This window comes from Lepidochelys kempii, chromosome 1, assembly GCF_965140285.1.
Source record: "Lepidochelys kempii isolate rLepKem1 chromosome 1, rLepKem1.hap1, whole genome shotgun sequence".
NCBI lineage: Eukaryota > Metazoa > Chordata > Testudines > Cheloniidae > Lepidochelys > Lepidochelys kempii.
The window spans coordinates 291,055,308-291,078,434 of record NC_136380.1 but is presented as its reverse complement, the minus strand read 5'-3'; the positions used below and the strand labels follow the sequence as shown (position 1 = coordinate 291,078,434).

At 42.9% G+C, this 23,127-nt stretch overlaps 1 protein-coding gene and 1 non-coding gene across 2 annotated transcripts; both read right to left on the bottom strand.

The window, feature by feature from the left end:
- Positions 1 to 13,088: 13,088 nt before the first annotated feature.
- On the bottom strand, positions 13,089 to 18,777 carry RPL18A (ribosomal protein L18a). The gene is made up of 5 exons (XM_073327895.1): positions 18,671 to 18,777; positions 17,709 to 17,888; positions 16,546 to 16,675; positions 13,947 to 14,056; positions 13,089 to 13,232 (listed from the first exon to the last, which is right to left on the bottom strand). Exons 1-5 carry the CDS (start codon positions 18,686 to 18,688, stop codon positions 13,140 to 13,142), a joined length of 531 nt encoding a protein of 176 aa, XP_073183996.1. The 5' UTR covers positions 18,689 to 18,777; the 3' UTR covers positions 13,089 to 13,139.
- Positions 15,092 to 15,223, bottom strand: LOC140905695 (small nucleolar RNA SNORA68). The gene has a single exon (XR_012156933.1). It is a non-coding gene; the product is annotated as a small nucleolar RNA SNORA68 (small nucleolar RNA).
- Positions 18,778 to 23,127: the final 4,350 nt, after the last annotated feature.

Here is a 23,127-nt window from a genome sequence, read left to right as displayed (position 1 = left end):
TGCGAATACAGACTAACACGGCTGTTACTCTGAAACCTGTATTGTTACAAATACCTTTGCTGACAGTATTTTGAAATAAATTACCAAAATAATTGAAACTGGTATGATTATATAGTGTTGTTTTGACAAATAACATTTGCAGAATTTTAAAATATTGTGCACATGATTTTTTATTTTTTGGTTTAGAATTCCCCCAGGAGGAAGCATTGCATAGAAAGGGAGCTGGGTTGTACTGGGGTGTAAGGCCGGAAGGGACCATTACATCATGTGCTCTCACTTGCTGTACCCTAGGGAGCCACTCATCTAGTTTTATGCCACAGAGTCTTTTTGGCTTGTTTGTCTGGTGGCCCGTACTAGGACAAAACCAGCAGGGTTGCCAACTTGCTGAGTGCAGAAAACCAAACACCCCTACCCTGCCCCTTCTCTGAGGCCCTGCCGGCACTTACTCCATCCCCCCTCCCTCCATCACTCGCTCTCACCCACCTTGCTCATTTTCACTGGGCTGGGGAAGGGGGTTGGGGTGTGGCAGTGGGTGAGGACTCCAGCTGGGGGTATGGGCTCTGGGATAGGGCCAGGGATGAGGGTTTGGGGTGCGGGAGGTGTCTCAGGGGTGGGGCAGGGGTGTGGGGTGTGGGGGGGTGAGGGTTCTGGCTGGGGGTATGGGCTGTGGGGCTGGGATGAGGGATTTGGGGTTCAGGAGGGGGCTCAGCTGGGGGGTGGGGCTGAGGGGTTTGGAGTGCACGAGGGGGCTCTGGGCTGGGGCAAGGGGTTGGGGTACGGAAGTGGGTAAGGGTGATCCCTGGTTCCTGTGTTATGTGAAGGGATAAATAACACTTCCTTATTCATTTTCTCCACACCATTTATGATTTTATAGACCTCTGTCATATTTCCCCATTAGTCGTCTCTCTCCCAAGCTGAACGGTCCCAGTCTTCTCATATGAAAGCAGTTCCATGTCCCCTAATAATTTTTGTTGCCCTTCTCTACCTTTTCCAATTCTAATATGTGGTTTTTTGAGATGGAGCAACCAGAACTGCATGAAGTATTCAAGGTGTGGCCAAACCAGGGATTTATACAGTGGCATTATGATATTTACTGTCTTATTATCTATTCGTTTCCTAAAGGTTCCTAACATTCTGTTAGCTTTTTTGACTGCAACTGCACATTGAGTGGATGTTTTCAGAGAACTATCCACAGTGACTTCAAGATCTCTTTCTTGAGTGGCAACATCTCACTTATATCCCATCATTTTGTATGTATAGTTGGGATTTTATTTGCCATTATGCATTACTTTGCATTTATCAACATTGAATTTCAGCTGCAATTTTCAGAGTAGCAGCCATGTTAGTCTGTATCCACAAAAAGAAAAGAGTACTTATGGCACCTTTAGAGACTAACAAATTTATTATTTATTATTTTATTATTTCATGTATAAGCTTTCTTGTTTTGTTGCCCGGTTCTCCAGTTTTGTGAGATCCCATTGTAACTGTTTGCAGTCTGCTTTGGACTTAACTATCTTGAGTAATTTTGTATCATTTGCAAACTTTGCCACCTCACTGTTTACCCATTTTCCCAGATCATTTATGAATATGTTGAACAGCACTGGTCCCAGTACAGATCTCTGGGGGAACCCTGTGTACCTCTCTCCATTCTGAAAACTTACCATTTATTTCTACCTTCTGTTTCCTGTCTTTTAACCAATGATTGATTCATGAGAGGACCTTCCTTCTTTTCCCATTACTGCTTAGTTTGCTTAAGAGTCTTTGGTGAGGGACCTTGTCAAAGGCTTTCTGAAAGTCCAAGTACATTATATCCACTGAATCACCCTTGTCCACGTTTGTTGACCTCCTCAAAGAATTCTGAAATATTGGTGATGCATGACTTTCTTTTGCAAAAGCTGTGTTGAGTCTTCCCAAACAAATCATGTTCATTTATGTGTCTGGTAATTTCTGTTCTTTACTACACTTTAAGCCAGTTTGCCTGGACTTACTGGCCTGAAATTGCCAGGATTGCCTCTTGAGCCTTTTTAAAAAATTGGTGTCACATTAGCTATCTTCAGTCATCTGGTATAGAAGCTGATTTAAATGATAGGTTATATACCACAGTTAGTAGTTCTTCAATTTCATATCTGAGGTCCTTCAGAACTCTTGGGTGAATACCATCTGGTCCTGGGAATTTATTACTGTTTAATGTATTAATTTGATCAAAACCTCCTCTAGTGACATCTTAATCTGGCAGAGTTCCTCAGATTTGTCACCTAGAAAGAAGAATGGCTCAGGTGTGGGCATCTCCTTCACATCCTCTACAGTGAAGACCAATGCAAAAAATTCATTTAAATTCTCTGCAATGGCCTTGTCTTCCTTGAGTGCTTCTTTAGCACCTCAATCATCCAGTTGCCCACTGACTGTTTGGCAGGCTTCCTGCTTCTGATGTACTTTGTTTCTGAGTCTCTTGCTAGTAGCTCTTCAAATTCTTTTTTGGCCTGCCTAATTATACTTTTACACTTGACTTGCCAGAGTTTATGCTCCTTTTTATTTTCATCACTAGTATTTGACTTCCAATTTTTAAAGAATGCATTTTTGCCTCCAACCATCTCTTTTACTCTGTTTAGCTATGGTGATTTTTTTTTTTTGTTCCTCTATTTTTTTAATATGGGATATACATTTAATTTGAGTCTCTATTATAGTGTTTTTAAAAAGTTTCCACGCAGGCATTTCACTCAGGGTCACACGGCTGGTGGTGACACAATCCCTTACTGGTCTGAATTGAACCCCAAAACGTCACAGTGACATACCAGAGATGTTCCTTTCAGGAAGGAGGTAACTGACATATATCTCCCTGTTTGGCCAGTTGTGTATTTTATGACTCACGCTGCATGCCTATTTGCATAGTGAGCCAGGTGAAAATTGAGAGATTGTAAAATCTAAATAGAAGGGAAATCGACTGGAAGAAACAAAAAGCTGGGTTGGTGTATCTTTGAATACAAAGAAACACACTGAATCCTTCACCTTGGAGACAGACTGTCTCCTGAAAGGGTCACAGCCAGCTTGATTGTAAAGCGCTGCAAGAATTTTGGGTGAGCAATACTTTACTAAACATGAGAGTTAATCTGGGCTCTAGAATGTGTGTTATAATTTCATTTTATATGTAGCCATTTGTTTCCAATATTCCTACTTACTACTACTTGAATCTCTTTGCTTTGTTAAACAAATTTATACTTGATTTCACTATAAACAAATCTAAGTGCTGTGAGTTAAGTGGAGCAGTGATCTGAGATTAAACTGGTAAACCGAGGTGTAGTATTTCTTTGGCAGTAGTGTATCAGTGAATACTGTGAGTGTCCAGTGGAACAGGGGTTGGATGCTCCAGGGCAAGCTTGAGGATTGAAGTGCGCCTATCACTAATCTGAGAGTGACAGCAGGGCCTGTGAGGCCTAGAACATAGTGCTTGTGTTGCCTGTGGCTGGTGGGGTTAGGGAGCTGACCCCCAGCAGTCACAGACAAGGCTTCTTCATGCTAAAGGCAGGTGATACTGAGGTGCCCCACAACTTTGGTCACCCACTTTACTGTTCCTTTAGTTGACTGTGGTCCCCATGCTGGATATGGGACCTGCAGTTACCTGTTTATGCAAAGGGGAAGGGGACACAGGATACACACTGGAGCCAAGATGATAGATGAGAGAGAGAGGGCAGAAGAACCTGGTTACTGACATAAGTAACAAGATTTTTTGTTCTCTCATGGGAGGGAGGGATGCTGGGTGGAGGAACTGCATATGCGGAGTTGTATATTTATTTGCAGTGAGTGGCCCAGCAAATGGGTGGGAGAAGGAGGTAAATGAACTTAGCTTAAAAAGTGAGCCATGGCCCTTTGAACGCCCTGACTCTTTGTATATACCTCAGGTTACTGAGCCAGTCACCCAAAAGACCTTGTCCCATTATGTGTGCATAGTGACTTGGAAGCCTAAATCTTAAGCACTTTTGAAAATTTTACTATGTCAGAAGGATGTTCTATCCATCCTGTGTTCCATCCATAGTCGTAGCTTGCGAAAGGTATCAAAATAATTGCTTGTGGTAGAGACAGAAAATGTTTACATTAAGTTGCCTGCCCCTGGGGATGGACTAATGTAAAATCGTTTGCTAAAGTATATTTTCTACTGATGTGCCTAATCCAGTTTTAGCAGTCACTTCAATTAAAAAAATGGAAAACTAAATATACTGTAAATGCCACACAAGGGCGAAGTACAGTTGGAAGTGTGTACAAGAGCAAACCTAGTACAAATAAATTACATTCTGAGACGAGAGAGATGTAGGGAGTTACCATCCAACATCAAAACATAATGCCCAGGCAAGTGGCTGTCTACAATGTACAGCACTCTGAAGGCCAAGGCAAATGACTCAAATCCTGTGTATGTGTAAAGGTTAAATAGAAACAATAGAACAATATTTGTTCTCCTTGCGGTAAATCCCATAGACAAAGACTCAGGTTCCTGGGTTGTCAGGTTGAGCCTGGGTGAGGAATAGTGTAGCTCAAAACTGATAAACAAAAAAGTAAACTATTTTATGGACCCGATCAAGATGATGGAGTATCTGGCATGGGCCTCCTACTGCTTTGTATGACACATAGTAAGTGTTCCTGCATGGGAAGAATAATTGCAATTTTTAGAATTCTCATTATCAAACAACAACATTATTATTTGTATTACAGTAGCACCTACGAGCCTCAAGCAAGGTTGAATTATGCAAGCCTCTGTAAATACAAATAGTAAGAGACAGTCTCTACCCCCAAACAGTTTACTATCTAAATAGACAAATGGTGGGAGAAAGAATCATCATCTCATTTTACAGGGAACTGAGGCACAGAGATATTAAGTGATTTACCCAAACCAATACAGGTAATCTGTTATGGCTGGAAATTGAACCTAGATGTCCTGAGTCATCTTTCTACCCCCTTCAGTTTTATTACAGATGTAACCCTTCTGCCAGTCAGAGTTGGCAGCAACAAGGGCTGGGTTCAGTATACAACACAAAACCAGCTCAAGACCCCACCCAGTGACCTGGGATAATTACACACCACCCCCTGGGCACCTCTAAGAGGCAACACTTCCCATTTTGAAAGCACAGAGTCTGAGTGTTACAAAGAAACTTTTAATAAAAGGAGGGAAGTTACCCAGCAAAAAACAGACAAAAGGAAGTACTTCTTCACACAAGGTATAGTCAACCTGTGGAACTCATAGCCAGGGGATGTTGTTAAGGCCAAAACCATTACTGGGTTGAGAAAAGAATTAGATAAGTTCATGGAAGATAGACACATCAATTGTTATTAGCCAAGATGGTCAGGGATGCAACACCATTCTCTGGGTGTCCCTAAACCTCTGACTGCCAGAAGCTGGGACTGGATGACAGGGGATGGGTCACTTGATAATTGCCCCATTCTGTTCATTTCCTTTGAAGCACCTGGCATTTGCCACTGTAGGAAGACAGGATATTGGGCTAGATCAGAGGTTCTCAAACTGGGAGTCGGGATCCCTCGGGGGGTCGTGAGGTTATTACATGCGGGGTCATGAGCTGTTAGCCTCTACTCCAAACCTGCTTTGCCTCCAGCATTTATAATGGTGTTAAATATATCTTAAAAAGTGTTTTTAATTAATAAGGGGGGGGGTCGCACTCAGAAGCTTGCTATGTGAAAGGGTCCACCAGTACAAAAGTTTGAGAATCAGTGGGCTAGATGGACCATTGGTCTGACCCAGTATGTTCGTTCTTATGTTCTTGTGACCCTACAGCCTTAAATGGTCTGCCGTTGTGGCTCACAGCCCAGACACTAATAGCGAGCAGGCAAGTATGCAATTCCCTGAGTGGCTGTGTGCTGTGCAGCCCTAGTTCAGGTCTCTGACCCAAGCAGCCTGCCTACAACACAACAGCCCCACCTGGTTTGCTACTTGCAGGGTGTCCCCAACACACTCTCAGTCCCAAATTTCCCCCAAACCATCTGCCCTGAAGTGTCCAGCCCTCTCCTAGCACACTTGGAGTAATAATAAGGGTCACTGCCCCTTTAAAGAGACAAAAGCACATAGGAGGCCCATGCCAGATACTCCATCATCTTGGTCGGGTCCATAAAATAGTTTACTTTTTTGTTTACCAGTTTTGAGCTATACTATTCCTCACCCAGGCTCAGCCTGACAGCCCAGGAACTTGAGTCTTTGTCTATGGGATATATTTAGTTTTCCATTTTTTTAACTGAAGTGACTGCTAAAACTGGATTAGGCACTTCAGTAGAAAATATATTTTAGCAAACAATTTTACATTAATCCATCCTCAGGGGCAGGCAACTTAATGTAAACATTTTTTGTCTCTACCATAAGCAATTCTTTTGATACCTTTAACTGGAGTTGACAATCACTTAAATTCAAACATAGGGACTGGGCTGGTTGAGATTATAAGTAAAACCAAGTTTATTTAATCAAAAGTGAGAGGTTTTAAGTAAATTCAAGTACAAGGGATAAAGACAAAATGGTTAGAAGCAAACAAAAGTAAAAATACACTTTCTAATGGTAAAGATGTAACTTAACAAGCTACCGTCTTTATTCAAGGTAGATTACTTACCAATCTTTCCGCTTTGCAACCACAGCTGACTTTCTCTCAGTCAGGATCTTCCCTGGAAGTACAAGGCTCTGGTTTCCCTTGTCTTCCTAGGTGAAAGATGCCAAAATGGCTCTGTTTCCCCTTATATTTCTCAGAGTTCATTGACTCTGTTTCAAGAGGCAGGATGACCTCATGCTGTTCTTCTCTTCCTGTGGACTTTCCATCTTCCTACTGATTTGTCTGTAAATTGGGCTTCCATTGTTTTGATTCCACAATATTACCTTCCCTCCTGTCTGGGAGAAAACCTGTTTCACCTTTTGTTTGGTCAGACTTTAAAGCATAATATCAGTAAGTATCCATAATTCCTTGTATAATGTTTATATATATATTATATATTTCACAACGATATTGATCATGTAATATGTCACAAGCTTTCAGAAAAGATGCTGCTTGATATACTTTTATAATACAGTAAAACTGTATACAATCAGTTGATTCTATTGCTTATTATTTGAGGTTCAGACCCCCTTCCACACTTACTAGGCTGATGGTTTTGTTTACCTTTTATGTAAAGGTACCTAAATTCTCTCTGCCTGATGACCAGGCTGGTCAGACAAAAAAATACACATTTCATTGTATATGGGGACTGAGCTTATGCACTGCTTGCCAAACATGTTTTAAGAACATAATTTTAGCACATACCCATAACTTTTGGTGTACACACCACATATATACATTATGCAAGAATATTAATAATCAGTGAGTTATTAGTTTTCCAATGATATATTATATGCCATCTTTTGGGTATATATAACATCACAACAGAGTGTAAAGTGTAGTGAGTCTTTCAGTCCTGACAAGAGTTGCTGACACACAGTAATGAACCATCAATGTGCCTCTTTGTTAGTCACCTCCTGGTGACCTGCCTTAACTCCAAAACCTTAAGAGCATAATTTTCCATATAGATCAATAACTTCTTAATTATGATCTGTACATATATTTTGCAGTGATTATGATAATCAGTGGGCTCTTGGCAGAGACCTGACATGCTATGCTTTGCTAAACTATTATGCAGATATCCAACCTAAGGGATACCTGTAAAATTCAATGCACCCTCTGTGCCTGCTGCCAGTTTGCACCAAGGGGTAGCTAGGTCACAGTGGGTACCTTTTATTCCTCAAAATTGTACTATGAAGAATAGCACCAACTGGAGCTTCTCTGATCCCAGATCTGGCATGGGACAATGGGTGACTGAAGGAGCATAGATGGGCAATGCAAATAGAATCAACTAATATTTTACCGTGTTCTTGACTTCTTGTTGTCTTTTCATCTTGAGGAATAATGGGATGAGATTGCCGTAGTATTTATTGTGATACTAGCATGATTTGACTATGACTATAACAATACAAAATCTGTGTAATTTGTGGCACAAATGTCTGCTGGAATCATTACAATGCTTACGGGTAAGCAATAATGCATGACATGAAATAAATGTTTCAGGTATTTAGTTTTAAAATGATCCATCTATTGTTTTGACTATAATTAAACCAGCAGAATTTGAATTCTCACTGGCAACTGCATTTTCGAGTCTCAAGACATTTGTCACAAGTCACTGCATTGTGTAGTGATCCAGACCTACAACATTCTGCCAAATTATGTAAAGCAATTATATAACTCTTTCCTAGTTGCTCCTGCTCCTTGACGTTCTGATTAAATGTGGTTCTTGTGGCTCTTCAGTTCCTTCTTATCATAATGTAATCTCGTAGCCTGTTTCTAGTTGAAAGTCTGCCTTGTGTTTCCGTGTGTTCTAAAGTGGTGGGAAAAAAAAATCAGGTTTTCCCACTTTATCAGAGGAGTATTTTTAACTGATTTTCTTTTTTACTCAAAGGGGAAGTTACTCTGAAACTTTCAAATCAGTAGTTCCATATGGATCATTTTTCTTGAGTAAAATGAAATTGTTCTAGAGAGGGAGTTCAAATAGCCACACTGCAATTTGCTCTCTGAAAAGTCGTATGTACCTGTGTATGTGAAGTGTGACAGTTTCAGTCTGCTACTTAAATTATCTTGATTTTTGTGTTTAGTTTGTTCCTGTTGCAAAGTATTTAGGCAGCTGGCAGTTCAGATACCACACACTATTATAGATTGCAAGAACCCCAAGAGCAGAACCTCAAGCTCAAGTAACTTATATTACAGAACCTGGTTTTCAGAAGTGCTCGTCACTTGCAGCTCCAGAGTGCTTAGCAGCAGTTCTGAAAATCTGATCCTACAAACACAAGTAATTTTACACACGGAAGTAGTCCCAATGAATTGAGACTATTCAGACATGTAACATTACTTATATGCATAACTGTTTACAGGATTGGGGCCGAAGTGTATAAACTGGATTTTTGTCATTTCCTTGCATCTCCTTGTGGTCATAGCTATTACTACACAAATCTCATACTATGGGAAGTAGTGGAAAGAGGCTGCCACTAATGTAGCCTGTTCAGTGAGAGTTTTTGTATTATGTGAGGAGCTAATTTTTGTAAAAAGGCTTAGCTCTACAAGACTCTGCAAAACCAATAATATAGTACTCTAACAATTATGTTTTCAAAGGTGTTGAATTCTACTCAGTTACCACAGAAGCCAATATTTATAATAGGCATTCTATTGATTTACAAAGAAATACAATATTCATACTAATAGAGACTTGAGCATCTGAACTAGTAGCAACAGAGGGATATTCATACATGTAATTTACTTGAATCATCAGTGCTATCAGGTAATAGTAGTCTGACTATAATAACTACTTTAAAATATATTAAAGTTTTAACCCTGTGGCATAAGCAACCTAGATTTTCAGAGTGTTGCAAAAATACTTTTAAAGAGCTTCAATCCATAAAGGCTGCATAATACTGTCAATGCAGAGACTTCCACATATGTTTTATTGATGTTAATAAGATGCAGCCATAAATTCTTACCTATTCTGATGAGAATGTACTAATGAATTAAGAATAGAGTTTGGATACGCAAGAAAGATTTGCAAAGGTACAGATGGGAATTAGGGCCCAGGTCCTCAAAGGTATATTGGCTCCTAATTTCCATTGAAATCAATGGAAGTTAGGATCTTAAATACCTTCAAAATCTGGATCTAGGTGCCCAAATTTCAAAGGGCGGTGTGTGCCTAATTTCCTTAGAAAATCTCCCCCTTATTTTTTTCTCACTATACCAAATAAGAATCTAAAAATATAATCGTGGCTTTCAAAAATCTTGTGGCCTAGAGAAGAAATGTTTCAACAGCACTGTTCTCTGCTAATGTCTCATTTACTGATGGAAATGTCAGATTACCCATCCATAAATCTGGTAATCTAATCAAGGCTATCCCAAAAAAACTAGTCAAGCAAATAAAATACATATTTTGTGCTAGTTAGACTAATACTGCTCAACTCATGGCTCTTGAGCCAGATGCAGCCTTTCATAGCAAAGAAAACAGCTGTAGTCTTGGGCTTGAATAAAGCATCACACCACAGCCTAGTTCACTATAACAGGAAGTATACTAGAGGAAAAAAATCTTAAAATGTACATTACTAGAATAAAATTAAATGTTCTAAATGCCACCTAATGATTTAAAATGCTGAAGGTGAACACACAAATCTGATAAATACATTTAATGTATCAATCTACAGTTCTCCACTTGAGGTAAAAATCATTTAGTCTTGATGGGTGCTTTCCTGTAACTTGGGTGACAAAAAAGAGGTGTCCTTATTCTTTGCTCTGCTAAAGCAAGCATGATAAACTAAAGTAAATAATTTATATTAAAATTGTATTTGCATTCACTATCACATGAAGTTATTTTAATGGCTCATGTTTCTCAACAGTCAACTTGTACAAAGATCTTGTTATACTCATTAATGTGGACCAGATTCTGATCACCTTAGCATCTTATTCTACAAGTAGTCCCATTGCACAACTTGTGCAATAATATGCTATCAGAATTTGACCAGACATGAATTTAAAAAATCAAGTTACATTAAATTGTCTGACAATCATGAAATAAATGGGACTTGTGTGATAAGCATGTTGAGTCCATTAAAGTATGGTGAAAACATACACCTCATTCCGTTCCTATTTTTGACAAAAATACCCTATCAACAGATCTTTTAAAAATATTCCTCCTCAGTGAAACAGTTTATAGTGTGTTCCTACTAAGAAAACAATTGCATACACTGCTGCACTTTTCCCTAAATACTCATTCAGGGATTTGGTCACATAAATTGCAAATAGGGAGGCACTAGGTTCCACTACATCTACAGCAGGTGAAAACTTATTACTTACATTTGTTGCCAATGTAATATAACTTGCTGCAGTGTTTGTTGATTTTTCAGACCTATACTAACATAACAGCAAGTCCCCTAGGACTTCATTAAAATTATGATAAAGCAAATTGGGAGTAGGAGATGTCCCAAATTTTTTCAGAGGTGGGACAGTTCAATTCTCTGTATGATTTGATCAGCGTGGATCTACAAGAATCATGTTTTAAAAGTTATGCAATGCACAGTCCAGGAACACTGGAAATATGCCCATCCCTAGAGGAAGGAAAGAGAGGACACGATGGTACTAAGCACTTGTCTACAGTTACAGCATTGCGGCTGCCCCGCTGTAGCACTTCGTGAAGACGCTACCTATGCCAACAGGAGAGCTTCTCCCATTGGCATAGGTACTCCATTTCCTCAGGAGGCAGTAGCTATGTTGATAACAGAAGTCTTCCCGTCAACATAGCACTATCCACTCTGGAAGTTAGGTTAGTATAAATGCATTACTCAGGGGTGTAGATTTTCCACATACCATAACAACATAGTTATACTGACATGTTTGTAGTGTCCAGGCCCATGTAGCTTGATTAGGAGCTGTATTCAGGCCTTTCTTATGATATAGTGACTAATTCTAGCTGATGTAGTATAGTTTACTCCTAGTAGCAGGGCAGAATAACATACTGTTATTTTCAGTGAGACAGTTTAATGTAGGATGTATGCAATTTTCAAATTATGATTTTACATAGTTAACATTTCCCCAGTTTGAGCTTCTTAGCGTGAAAGGGGATTTGTGTCATACTTAAAGTACATAATGCAAAGTAGTTACCATGATCCAGGATGCTGCAGTAGCATATCCTATGTTGAGATTGAAGTTTATAAACAACTGTCACTCAATTGTTAACTCCAATTGGTCAATTACCAGTTTCCATTTTGTTTCAAAACAAACTTTCCATAAAGATAATAGTTTTGTATCTTACACTTTAATCCTTAAATATTAGGTCATATGTCCCAGCATAAAAATGAGATTGAGCACAGGTTTAATCCAGATAAAATCAGGTGTATGAGCATGCAGAGAAAGCACCCAGAACAAGTGAGTTGCAGTAAAACAGCATCAGTTGGAAGAAAGGCACTAATTGTAAATCAGACTAGTCACTGAGAAACTTTTGAAAGCCTGGGCTGCAAATAGCAGCTTTTTTCCCCTTTGTGCAGCGTGACCGTTGTCACTTATGCATTAGTTTACTGTGCTCTAGTCCATTCAGGTACTGTAGGCCAGAAATTCAGCACCCTGTAACACCAGTGCTGTCTCAGCTGTCTGATGTTTTCTGGCTGACATTAAAAGTGCAAGCATTTATCTTTAAAGGTCTAAGTAGTTTGGTCAAGGTCACGAGACCATTCCTTTCCTTCTGTACATGGAATCAATACAGACACTAGTGCTTTATATGTACAACAGAAAGTTGTAAAGTGTTCTTTGAGGGACTCTCAACTCCTAATTCTTTCTTCCCCACTTGGTCCATATTTGTGGACATTCCAGACATACTGGAAGACTTTCTCCCCACAGAAGACAGCTGAAGGAAGAGACAGAAGGAATGTATGGGGTGGGAATAACTTTTGATTATATAAGTGGTGAGAAGCAGATGTGGGTGGCCGAGTATGTTTTAAATATTGAAAGTGTAGATATATTTTAGAACATTGGAAAGGTTCAGTATGCAAGCAACAACCAATAGGCAAGGCTGTTAACTCCAGGGATGAGGGTCTGTTGAAAAGTATTATAAATTTTTGTAAATTTTCATTGACGTGCACAATAAATGTTGACACTAAGGGCATATCTTCACTAGGAACGTGGCTGTCTAGTCGTGGCACCAGCAAGGGGCACTCCCAGCGCTGGTACACTTTACAGCACTGAAACTTGCAGCACTATAAAGTGGTAGTGTATACAAAGCCTAATAGTCATTAACCAAGTGCACAACAAAGCAGGATTAAAATCCCTTAGACTGAAAAGCTCAAAGCAGCTTTAACTATGAACTACACATGCCTCTATATTCATACTTATGCAGCTTTCACATGAAGAAAAATTAAGATGCAAAACTGTCATAGAACTACAGCAACAAGCCTCTCAGTTGGAGTTTAAAACTTCTTCCCTCCCGTGGCTGTCCATGCAGTAGTAAGTGTTCTAAGCAGCATTTCCTTCAAAACTAGGTCTTGCAAATTAGAGTCAAAGAGCTTTCCAATAAGAATTTTATTGTAACACAGAGCAAACAGAATGTTCTTGCACTTAGAAGAATGTATTTGGTCTCTTGGTGGTGAAACGTGGTTTGTGCTGACGACGCAGAACTCTGTGTGGCAGAGGGAACTTGATTTTCGAATCCTGTAAGGGAGAAAGTGTTAGTTTTCATTTATATCGATCTTGCAATTATCTCAGGTCATACACACACTATGAAAAATAAGTCACGATAAGTGAATTAGAAAGTTCAACTTCTAACCTTCATATCTAATCTGTATTAGATATCAGAGCAACAAGCATTTCCATGGATCAGGGTTACTAGAAGCTAGAAACAACTGAAGGCTACTGTTTCTAAGCTCTTTGGGGGAAGGGACTGTCTTTTTATTCTGTGTTTTTACAGCACCTCACACAATGAGGTCCTGGGTAATACAAATATAAGACATAACTACTAACACCTTTCTATACAGAGCTGCCTTTTCTGCAAGTTAAGATAACTATATTGAAATAAGCCTGTTTCAGCATAGCTGTAAGACTAGATGTACTTTTTGTACTTAAAACAGCTCACTCACAGCACGTGAGTACGGAAAGAAATCAAACTGATTTTGATCAGTAGTTTCACTCAACTAGTTCTAGCACTAAAGGACCCATGATTCCAAGTTACAACAGCATACATGCAAGTTTGACTCAATACATCTCTGCTATATAAAATAATTGTTGGACTGCAATGCAACACTCTGTATTTTTAATCGGCATAGTACATCCTGTAAACTTAGTGCAAACTTCTAGGTAAGAGATTTTGTCTCATCTTGTGTGTTACAATGAGCACCACCAACCACTGTTTTACTTTGTTTCACTTACATGGAATTGCTTGACTGCAGGTCTACGGCACTTGCTAGCAGCAATCTCCTCAACCTTCATGATCTGAATAGAGTGAGCACGAGCACGATGGCGGGCACCCATATCACGGTCTGTAACATCAGGGTGATGTTAACATTATCTCATTTACTTTAAACAACACAATTCACAATATTTTTTCATCTCCACTGTGCAGTTTGAAATTGCTTACATGTAGCATGTTTTCTTAAACAGAGGTCCTTACTATGAAATTCATTATTCTTGCATATTGTATTTAACAGCTGACTTGCACAGTATAATTGAAACTGCAGCTTGGTAATACATTTTTTCCTATACTTTTCCTACAGTTATTCTAGTCAGGAAGATTATTAACAGAGGAGCAACAGTCTCTACTGAAGCTTTTCATTATAAGTCAGGTGCTGACACCTCCCACATACACCAGAATTCTTCAAAAAAGGTACAATTCTGCATGTGTAGTCCACATTTTTTGGGCAAGAAGTTAGTGAATCAGGAGCTATACTTAAAATTATGGAATACTGGACAATGTAAGTTGGGTACAATAACTATTTCCATACTTTCAAATGGCTGAGTTATTCTTTAAGTATAACAACCCCAAGTTTCTAGCTTTTTTAAAAAAGTCACTAACTTTAGCACTGTTCAAAGTCCTCGATTAATACAAGAAATATGCAAGGGCCTGATAGACCTGAAGGTTCACATTTGAAATAGATTCTCAAAGAAATCTGAAGCCATCTTTATACCTCAAAGCAAGGGCTCCAATTATTGGTGCTCATCATGTATAAACCACATACACAACATTAAGTACAGTTTAACCTTTTTGTTCAGTAATTCTGTGGATACCAGGATCTCAAGTGCTAATTACCAGTTTCAAAAGACATTGCTATCTCACCATATTATTGTGCCTACTACAATGCTCTCAAAGGCAAAACACACATTTCCATATAAATCCTCAGCTTTCAGGAGTTTACAACTCAGATGTAAGATGGGCATTCAAGGAATTCTGACCAAGCTCTCAACTATATTGCTTGAACCAGATTAGATTACTATTCTATGAGTATTTTAGATAACTGCTGAGTTTAAAACTTAATTTGATAAAATGAGTTAATTTAACAGAGAATATGCAGAAAGTTTTATGTTGGACCTTCAGTTTCACTTTCAAAAGCATGTCAGCTCTTGAAAGGCGACAAGGTACATATGATATTTGCACACATGACAAGAACACTATTACTAAAAATAATATTCTTTGGGTTTTTGTGTGCAAAGTGTTTTAAACACAAATTAAAATGCACTAGTAATGTTATATTGAGAATGAAAAAAATATCACCCACTATAGTAACTGCACATGGAATCTGAGGTAGCCCCAGATATCTCAACACAACAGATCATTAGTCTATCAGATTTAATAATTTTATTAAGATGTTGAAGTAAAAAGAAAACAGTACAGAGTTTAAGCATAGAAGTTTCTGGATATCAGGGAATAAGGTACAGATCATCAAGGGGTGCGAAATTCGGTTTAGGAACGGGTGGCGTAAGGAATACATAATATGCAGTCTCCCCGATTGGGGGTAAAAGTTTAACAGGTCAAACAAAGTACAGACATTGAGATATGGGGGTATGTTGTTCATATAATGGCTACGTTCATGTGTGGAGTATAACAAGTGGATACGATGATGAGGATGGATTTACCCTCATTTGGTGGGATTTAATGTTAAATTGAGTTTATGGTTCCAGTTCATATGGTCCAATGGAAAAAGTCTCAGTCCTTTTCCCATAGTTGATGCACGATGTCGTACCGGCTCACACTTAAGGTCTACTTGTGACCCTTTGTAAACAGAGGGTATGAGGTCTTTTTGGCCAACACACCAGTTATCTTCTATACAAAAGATTTCAGGCAATTCAGTTCCCGCAAAAATTCACTCCATTACAAAACATAAAGGTATTTTCCACATGGCGTAGATGATAAACTATTAATATGCTCCATATGGCCAAATGAAATATATCTGAATTTCCTCACTTTGGTGCTTGTAAGACTTCAACAAGAACATTAAAAAGTAATCAAGTCCAAAATACTATTAAGTGTTGTGCAAAAAAGAAGGGTGAGCCTTAGTGATTCTTCCAAAAATATTTTCCGAGGAACCAATAATTTTTATTTTTAACAATTTTTGAGCACTCAAGTATGATGCAAGAAATAACCTGAACTGGAAGAGCATCAAACTAGAACTTTACACAACTGTATAACCAAAACAGCTTCTTTAATTTTACTAAAAATTAAAAAAAAAATTTTTTTTTTTTGCAGAAGCTAAGCATAAACAGTTTCAGAAGGGTATGTTCAAAAGAGGTTTAAGAGAATAAGAAATACTGGTTGGGGGAAAGTCTCCAGCAATCACTACTAGTCGGGTGTTCAAATAGTTCCAACCATTTTAATTTGCTTTTCAAAGAATCTAGTTGTACTGTTATTTGAATGCAGTCACCACCTTCACCAAGGTTTTCCTATATATCTATTTCAATTTCTCAAATGCTGCATGAGATCTTACACATACTACTGTTAAAAGATTATTCTTTGTTCCAACAAATATTTACTTACAGCACTGTGTAACAGCACCAGCAGTTGTCAAGTCCCTGTATTCCCTGTACATGTTGTGGGTTCCACTACGAGAATCATAGCGTAGCCAGATACCAAAGTTTTTCACCCGCAAAGGGGACTTTTCAAATACCTGAGGTTATAAAAGTGAAGAAAGAACCAGAGATAAAAACATTACCTCACTGATGCACTGTGTATTGAATAATAAAACAGCAGCTTGGGAGAACACCACATTAAACTTCTAGTTGAAGCATATTGCAGAATTCTATCATCTTGGGAGTTTTTTGTTTTTACACACACAATCATTTTTTTTTTTTTGGTCATCAATCATGGTAAAGGGTAGGTGAGTAGATTTTTCTACCCAGGTAAGTAAGCAGCTTTCCAAAGGGAGGAGGACAGATTTTTCAGAGACACAGAGTGATTTAGGAGTACAAGTCCCTGTTACTTTCAGCATGACTTTCCCTAGTCACTTTTGAAAACTATGCTTCAATTATCAGGTTAGCCCCAAAACTTAGATTTTATTTAAAAAAAAAAAAAAATCAGATTAAATCTAATTGTTTCAGTTACTTTTTAAAATTCCAATTGAGGGAAGAGTAAGAGAGAGTGTGCCAATGATGAAAATATGTTTTACAAAAAGAAAATTTCATTTTAATATCATGGACTTTGCAACAGGGATGGTATAGAATTACAAAACAGATTAGAATTAGAAGGTTTAGACGAATCTCAAATCTGACATATACCAAAGTAAGCCAGGGAACAGTTTTACAATTATGATGTTGACCACTTAAAAATGAAACCAGTCTTGAAAACAGACCTTAGAGCAAGTATTTTCTAAGCAGGAAATAAAATATTAGTTCTCTATTACTGTATTTTTTGGAGGTGGGGAAGGGACCAGCAGTAGCGTAGTTTATGTCTAAGGATTATCTGTCATGATTTTGCAAGGCTGATCTAATGCATTTAGTTTTAAAATATTCATGGTTCCTAATTATTGTGGAAAGTAGAAGTTCGATTTTCAGGTACACAAAATGTGACAGGTGAAAAGTTTAATTTCACTGTCAGTGACATGATAAGCTCTTTTATAAATAATTCCATTCCAATATATAAAAACAACTAAAATCCCAAAAATTTCCAAGACCACGTATTTTTTTTTCTTTTTAAGACCATACCTGTCCACAGTACACAATTTCTCCAGAAGACTTCTTCATCTTCTTCAGCTGAGACACAAAGTACCAGAAACGGGACTTGGCAACAACATGATTAGGAGCAAAGATACGCATCCGATAAAGGGGTGGTGTCGGACATTTAGGAGTAGGAAGGCATCGCCCAACAACTTTGTACTCCCTCAGCTACAAACGAGAGAGAGAGAGAATGAAAAAACCCTCCAATGTTCAGAGGCAAAAGCAAGACAGTTTTAGCCCTACAGCGAGGCGCGAGATCGCATAAGCAGTGATGTATGTAGGAAGCCCCCAGCTACTGCAGACAGCAATGCTGAGGGAAGCAGCTTACAGCTGAGAGTCCCACGGACAATAAACACTATGGCCGAGTCCAGCTCTCCTACAGGATCTCGCCAGGCCCTTCGCTTCCACAAGCGCTTCGGCTCCTCTTATTCCCCGCGGAGAGCATCACTCAGGAAGAGCAACGGCCTTCAGGCTTTGCGCGCTGTACAATGGGGTCAGAGCCTCTTGCGGCACTCGCTCTAACCAGAAAGCCGCGAGCGATTACGGGGCCTCGAGACCCGGCTGCCTAGGTCCTGGCCCGGCCAGGCCGTGCGCTCCCGCCAGGCCTCGGAGCATGGCCGCGGTCTGCGGGGCCTGAAGGGGGAGCGTCTGGGGCACACGCGGCCTGCGCGGAGACGAACCCAGACCCGCCTCTCGTAACCCGGCGCCTGAGGCCGGCCCCAACGAAGGGGGCGCCTGCTGGCTGCGGCGCCGCTCTGCGCGGCCTCCCCAGCCTCACGTTCTGGGCGGCCGCCATGTTGGCCGCTCGCTCCCTGAGGAAAAGATGCGGCGACCCGGACGGGCAGGACCCGCCAGAACGGCCCGAGTACCAGTGACGAGCCTTCCCCACCCCCAAACCCGGGCCGAGGCCGCCCAGCCGCAACCCGCTAGGCCCGGCGCGCCACGCTTACAGTGCCCGACGCCTTCATAGTGCTGCCTCGCTCGCTGCCACCCAGAAAAGGAAGGGACGCCTGCGCTCCAGCCTCACGTCACCCCCTCCGCAGGAAGGGACGCCCGCTTAATCATGCTAAACGCCTATTGGTTGCACGAAAGACTCCTACTGGTCGTAGCATCAGTCAATCAAAGCTCAGACAAGCTTCTATTGGCCTCCTTGGCCTTCTGTTGGCCTCCCTGGGCTTCCCTGCTGGTGGCTGGAGCAATGACTCCCTTAGGCTGCTGTGGGGGGCATTGGCAGCCTACCCCGGGCCTGCAGAGGGAGAAGCAAGGACACCACCACCACCACCTATGGGTCCCTGCTGCCAGGCTGGCTGACTGCTGCTGGCAGCTGCGGCTGTTACTGCGTGGGAGCCGTTAGCTAACTGTTGTAAAGCGCTTTGGATAAGAGCGCTTGATTAAAAAAAAATGTAAAAAAACATTGGGGTGCAAGTTCTGGCCAGGAGCTAGGGTGAGGGAGGGGGCTCAGGGTTGAGGCAGGAGGTTGGGATGTGAAGCTCTTACCTGGGGCAGTTCCTGTTTGGTGTGAGGGGTGCAGGAGGGAATGGCGGCGGGGGGGTGCAGGAGCTCCCGCTTGGTGCTCAGGGTGGAGATGTGTGTGTGTGGGGGGGGGGGGGGGGTTGCAGGAGTCAGGGAATGGGGGGCCTGGGTAGGTGTGGAGGTGCAGGAGTCAGGGCTGGGGGTATGTGGTGGGGTGCAGGAGTCAGGGTGGGCAGAGGCCTGGGGGTGTGGGCTGGGGTCACGGAGGCAGTGGTGAGCTGGAGCTGGTTCGCACTAGTTTGCTGGAACCAGTTGTTAAATTTAGAAGCGAGGGACAACCGGTTCTAAAAGGGCTAATAAATTTAACAACCTGTCAAAAGTGGCACCTTAGGCGCCGACTCCGTGGGTGCTCCAGGGCTGGAGCACCCATGGGGAAAATTTGTTGGGTGCAGAGCACCCACCAGCAGCTCCCCGCCTGGCCCCAGCTCACCTCCGCTCCACCTCTGCCTCCTCCCCTGAGTGTGCCACCCCGCTCTGCTTCTCTCCCCCACCCCCCGATTTCCTGCGAATCAGCTGTTCACGCGGGAAGCCTGGGAGGGCTGAGAAGCAAGGGGTTGTTTCGGGCTCAGGCCGAAGGAGGCGGAGCGGAGGTGAGCTGGGGTGGGGGGGCACGAGGAGGGCTGCCCATGACGCAGCAGGTAACCCCAGGGGGCGCGCAGGGGAACTGCTCCCTGCCCCAGCTCGCCTCCACCTCCCTGGGCCTGAGTGCGAAGCCACCACTTGCTTCTCAGCTCTCACAGGCTTCCCGCGCAAACAGCTGATTCGCGGAAGCTGGGGGTAGGGGTGAGGGGCGAAGAAGCAGAGCGGGGCGGTGCATTCAGGGGAGGAGGTGGAGTGGAGGTGAGCTGGGGCTGGGCGCGGGGTGGGGAGCTGCCAGTGGGGGCTCTGCACCTATCAAATTCTCCCCATGGGTGCTCCAGCCCTGGAGCACCCACGGAGTTGGTGCCTAAGGCACCACTTTTGATGTGATCAGTGGGGGAGTGGCTGCTCCCCCCCCCAGCTACGCTACCTTGCCCCTAGGAGCCAGAGGGACCTGCCAAATGCTTCCTGGGAGCTGCCCGAGGTCAGCACGGCGGGGACTCCCCACCTCGCCCCCTGGCAGGTCCCTCTGGCTCTTAGGGGCAGGGCAGGGTGGGCACCCACTACGGTGGCCCACAAGACCCTCCTGCCCGGTTCTGGGGGGGATGGCGGGAGGGAGTCCCAGGAGGGATGGCGTCAAGGAACGTGGGGGGTTGGATGGGGCAGGAGTACTGGGGCGGGGCAGAAGTCCTGGAGGGTGAGGGTGGGCCACGACCCCCTCGTGGGATGAGGAGGGAACTGGTTGTTAAGATTTTGGCAGCTCATCACTGCATGGAGGTGCTCATGGCAGGGGCTGGAGGGAGTATGCCCCGATTCCAGCCCCTTCCCCAAGGCCCTGCCCCCACCTCTTCTCCTCCTCCTTTCCAGAGCAGGGAGTGTGCAGCTCTGCTCTTCTTCCTCCCTCCTGCCGGCAAACAGCTGATCGGGGGCAGGGAGAGAGGGCGGGGAAGGGAGGGAAGGTAGCACCCTCCAGGGAAGAGGCGGTGGAGGAGCTTGGCTGCCGGCAAAGCCTGTCCTGTTGCAGCAGGAGCCGGCAGCATCAAGCTTCTGCCCCCACGGGGGGTGAGCAGAGAAGAGCAGGCCGGGCTGGGGCCCCTTTGGACCGTGGGCCCAGTGCCGTGGTAAATCCAGTACTAGAGGGGAGGAACGGTTACTTCTTCCCTTTCCCCCGCCCCGTCCCTCCTGTAGTCCCCCGCCCATTGGTACCCTCCTTCCCTGAACACAGCCTAGCAGGGAGGAGTGGTTAGCCCCATCCCTCTCCCTCACCACCCTGCCCCTCCCTCTAGACCTTCCTCCCCTGCGTGCCCTCCAGCAGGGAGGAGCGGTCGCTTTCCCCCTACCCTGTCCCCCCCAATCCCAGGGGCGCCTTCCACTCCTCCCTGTTAAGCTGTAGGCAGGGAAGGTTAGCCCCTGCCCCCACATCCCCCATGTGTATCTCAGTCCAGAGAGGCCAGGGCCGGCCTATTGGCATCTTAATAACAGCTTGCTGGAGGATGTGGGCTTCGTGGCGTCCTTCCGGGAGTTTTGGCTGGCCTGGCGGGGGCAGCGGCGTGCCTTTCCCTCGGCGAGGTGGTGGTGGGATGTGGGGAAGGTGCAGGCACAGCTCTTCTGCTGCAACTACACCCAGGGTGCCACCCGGCGGAGGGATGCAGTGATAGGGCAGTTGGAGCGGGAGGTCTTAGAGCTAGAGAGGTGTCTGAGTGAGGGAAGATATCAGCGTCTTAAGGGCCTAACTGGCTCCTACTACTTCAGTTGACTTCCTGTTCGCCTCAGGTGGGTTCAGGGAAGCAGCAGGAAACAGGAAGCTCCCTGAGAAGCTGGTGTTAATCAGTCCAGGCTCCTGGGGGTGCTAGAGAGGTACATAAGAGGCTACTCCTCCTCTCTCCCTGCAGCTTCTGCTGCTTTTTGTTATTCCCTCTCACCTTTTCTCTTGCCAGGCTGTTATGTCTCTTGTGCCCTCCTTCCTCCAGCACAGCACAGCACTCCATCATCTCTGTGCACCTAGAGCAGAGAGAATACATATGCACCAGCAGCAGACACAATTTTCTACACTCTGGGTCCTAGTGGCGTCCCCCCACAGTCTAACACCTGAAGTGGCTGCCTCAGTTCGCCTCATGGTAAGGCCAGCCCTGGCTGCGGCCCGGGGGTCATGGCGGGGTGGGGGGGGGAGATTTTTCCAAGGGCTCCAAATCCACCACTGCACCTCCGCCCTGGTGGCACAAGGTTTGGGGAGGTTAAGCCTCCAATAGGTACCGCCTATCTACATATGCAAAGCTTGCCGATGTTAACCTGAACATGCTTCGACGCCTCTCAAGCTGAACCTACCCAGAAACAGTAACTGATATAAGTTTCCACCATTTTGTTTGTGCACTTGTATAAAAAGTAAAATTATTAACAGCTATTGTATTTATGCATTATTTGTTGATTTAACTATGAGTTAGTAAATCAGTGTGTTTGACTGGTTTCAGAGTAACAGCCTTGTTAGTCTGTATTCGCAAAAAGAAAAGGAGTACTTGTGGCACCTTAGAGACTAACCAATTTATTTGAGCATAAGCTTTCGTGAGCTACAGCTCACTTCATCGGATGCATACTGTGGAAAGTGTAGAAGATATTATTATATACACACAAAAAGCATGAAAAAATAGCTCCTCCCACCCCACTCTCCTGCTGGTAATAGCTTATCTAAAGTGATCACTCTCCTTACAATGTGTATGATAATCAAGGTGGGCCATTTCCAGCACAAATCCAAGGTTTAACAAGAATGTCGGGGGGAGGAGGGGTAGGAAAAAACAAGGGGAAATAGGCTACCTTGCATAATGACTAAGCCACTCCCAGTCTCTATTCAAGCCTAAGTTAATTGTATCCAATTTGCCAATGAATTCCAATTCAGCAGTTTCTCGCTGGAGTCTGGATTTGAAGTTTTTTTGTTGTAAAATAGCGACTTTCATGTCTGTAATTGTGTGACCAGAGAGATTGAAGTGTTCTCTGACTGGTTTATGAATGTTATAATTCTTGAATAATTATAACAGGAGAGTGGTTACTTTAGATAAGCTATTACCAGCAGGAGAGTGAGTTTGTGTTGGGGGTGTGTGTGAGAAAACCTGGATTTGTGCTGGAAATGGCCCAACTTGATTATCATACACGTTGTAAGGAGAGTGATCACTTTAGATAAGCTATTACCAGCAGGAGAGTGTGGTGGGAGGAGGTACTTTTTCATGCTTTTTGTGTGTATATAATAATATCTTCTACACTTCCATAGTATGCATCCGATGAAGTGAGCTGTAGCTCACGAAAG

Bases quoted from the DNA above. Each gene is read 5' to 3' on its own strand.
- RPL18A (XM_073327895.1), bottom strand. The intron at 16,676-17,708 runs GTATGGTCTTAA...TTATAACCTCAG, and splicing joins AAATTGTGTACTGTGGACAG to GTATTTGAAAAGTCCCCTTT. The intron at 13,233-13,946 runs GTAAGTGAAACA...TCTCCCTTACAG, and splicing joins CTGCAGTCAAGCAATTCCAT to GATTCGAAAATCAAGTTCCC.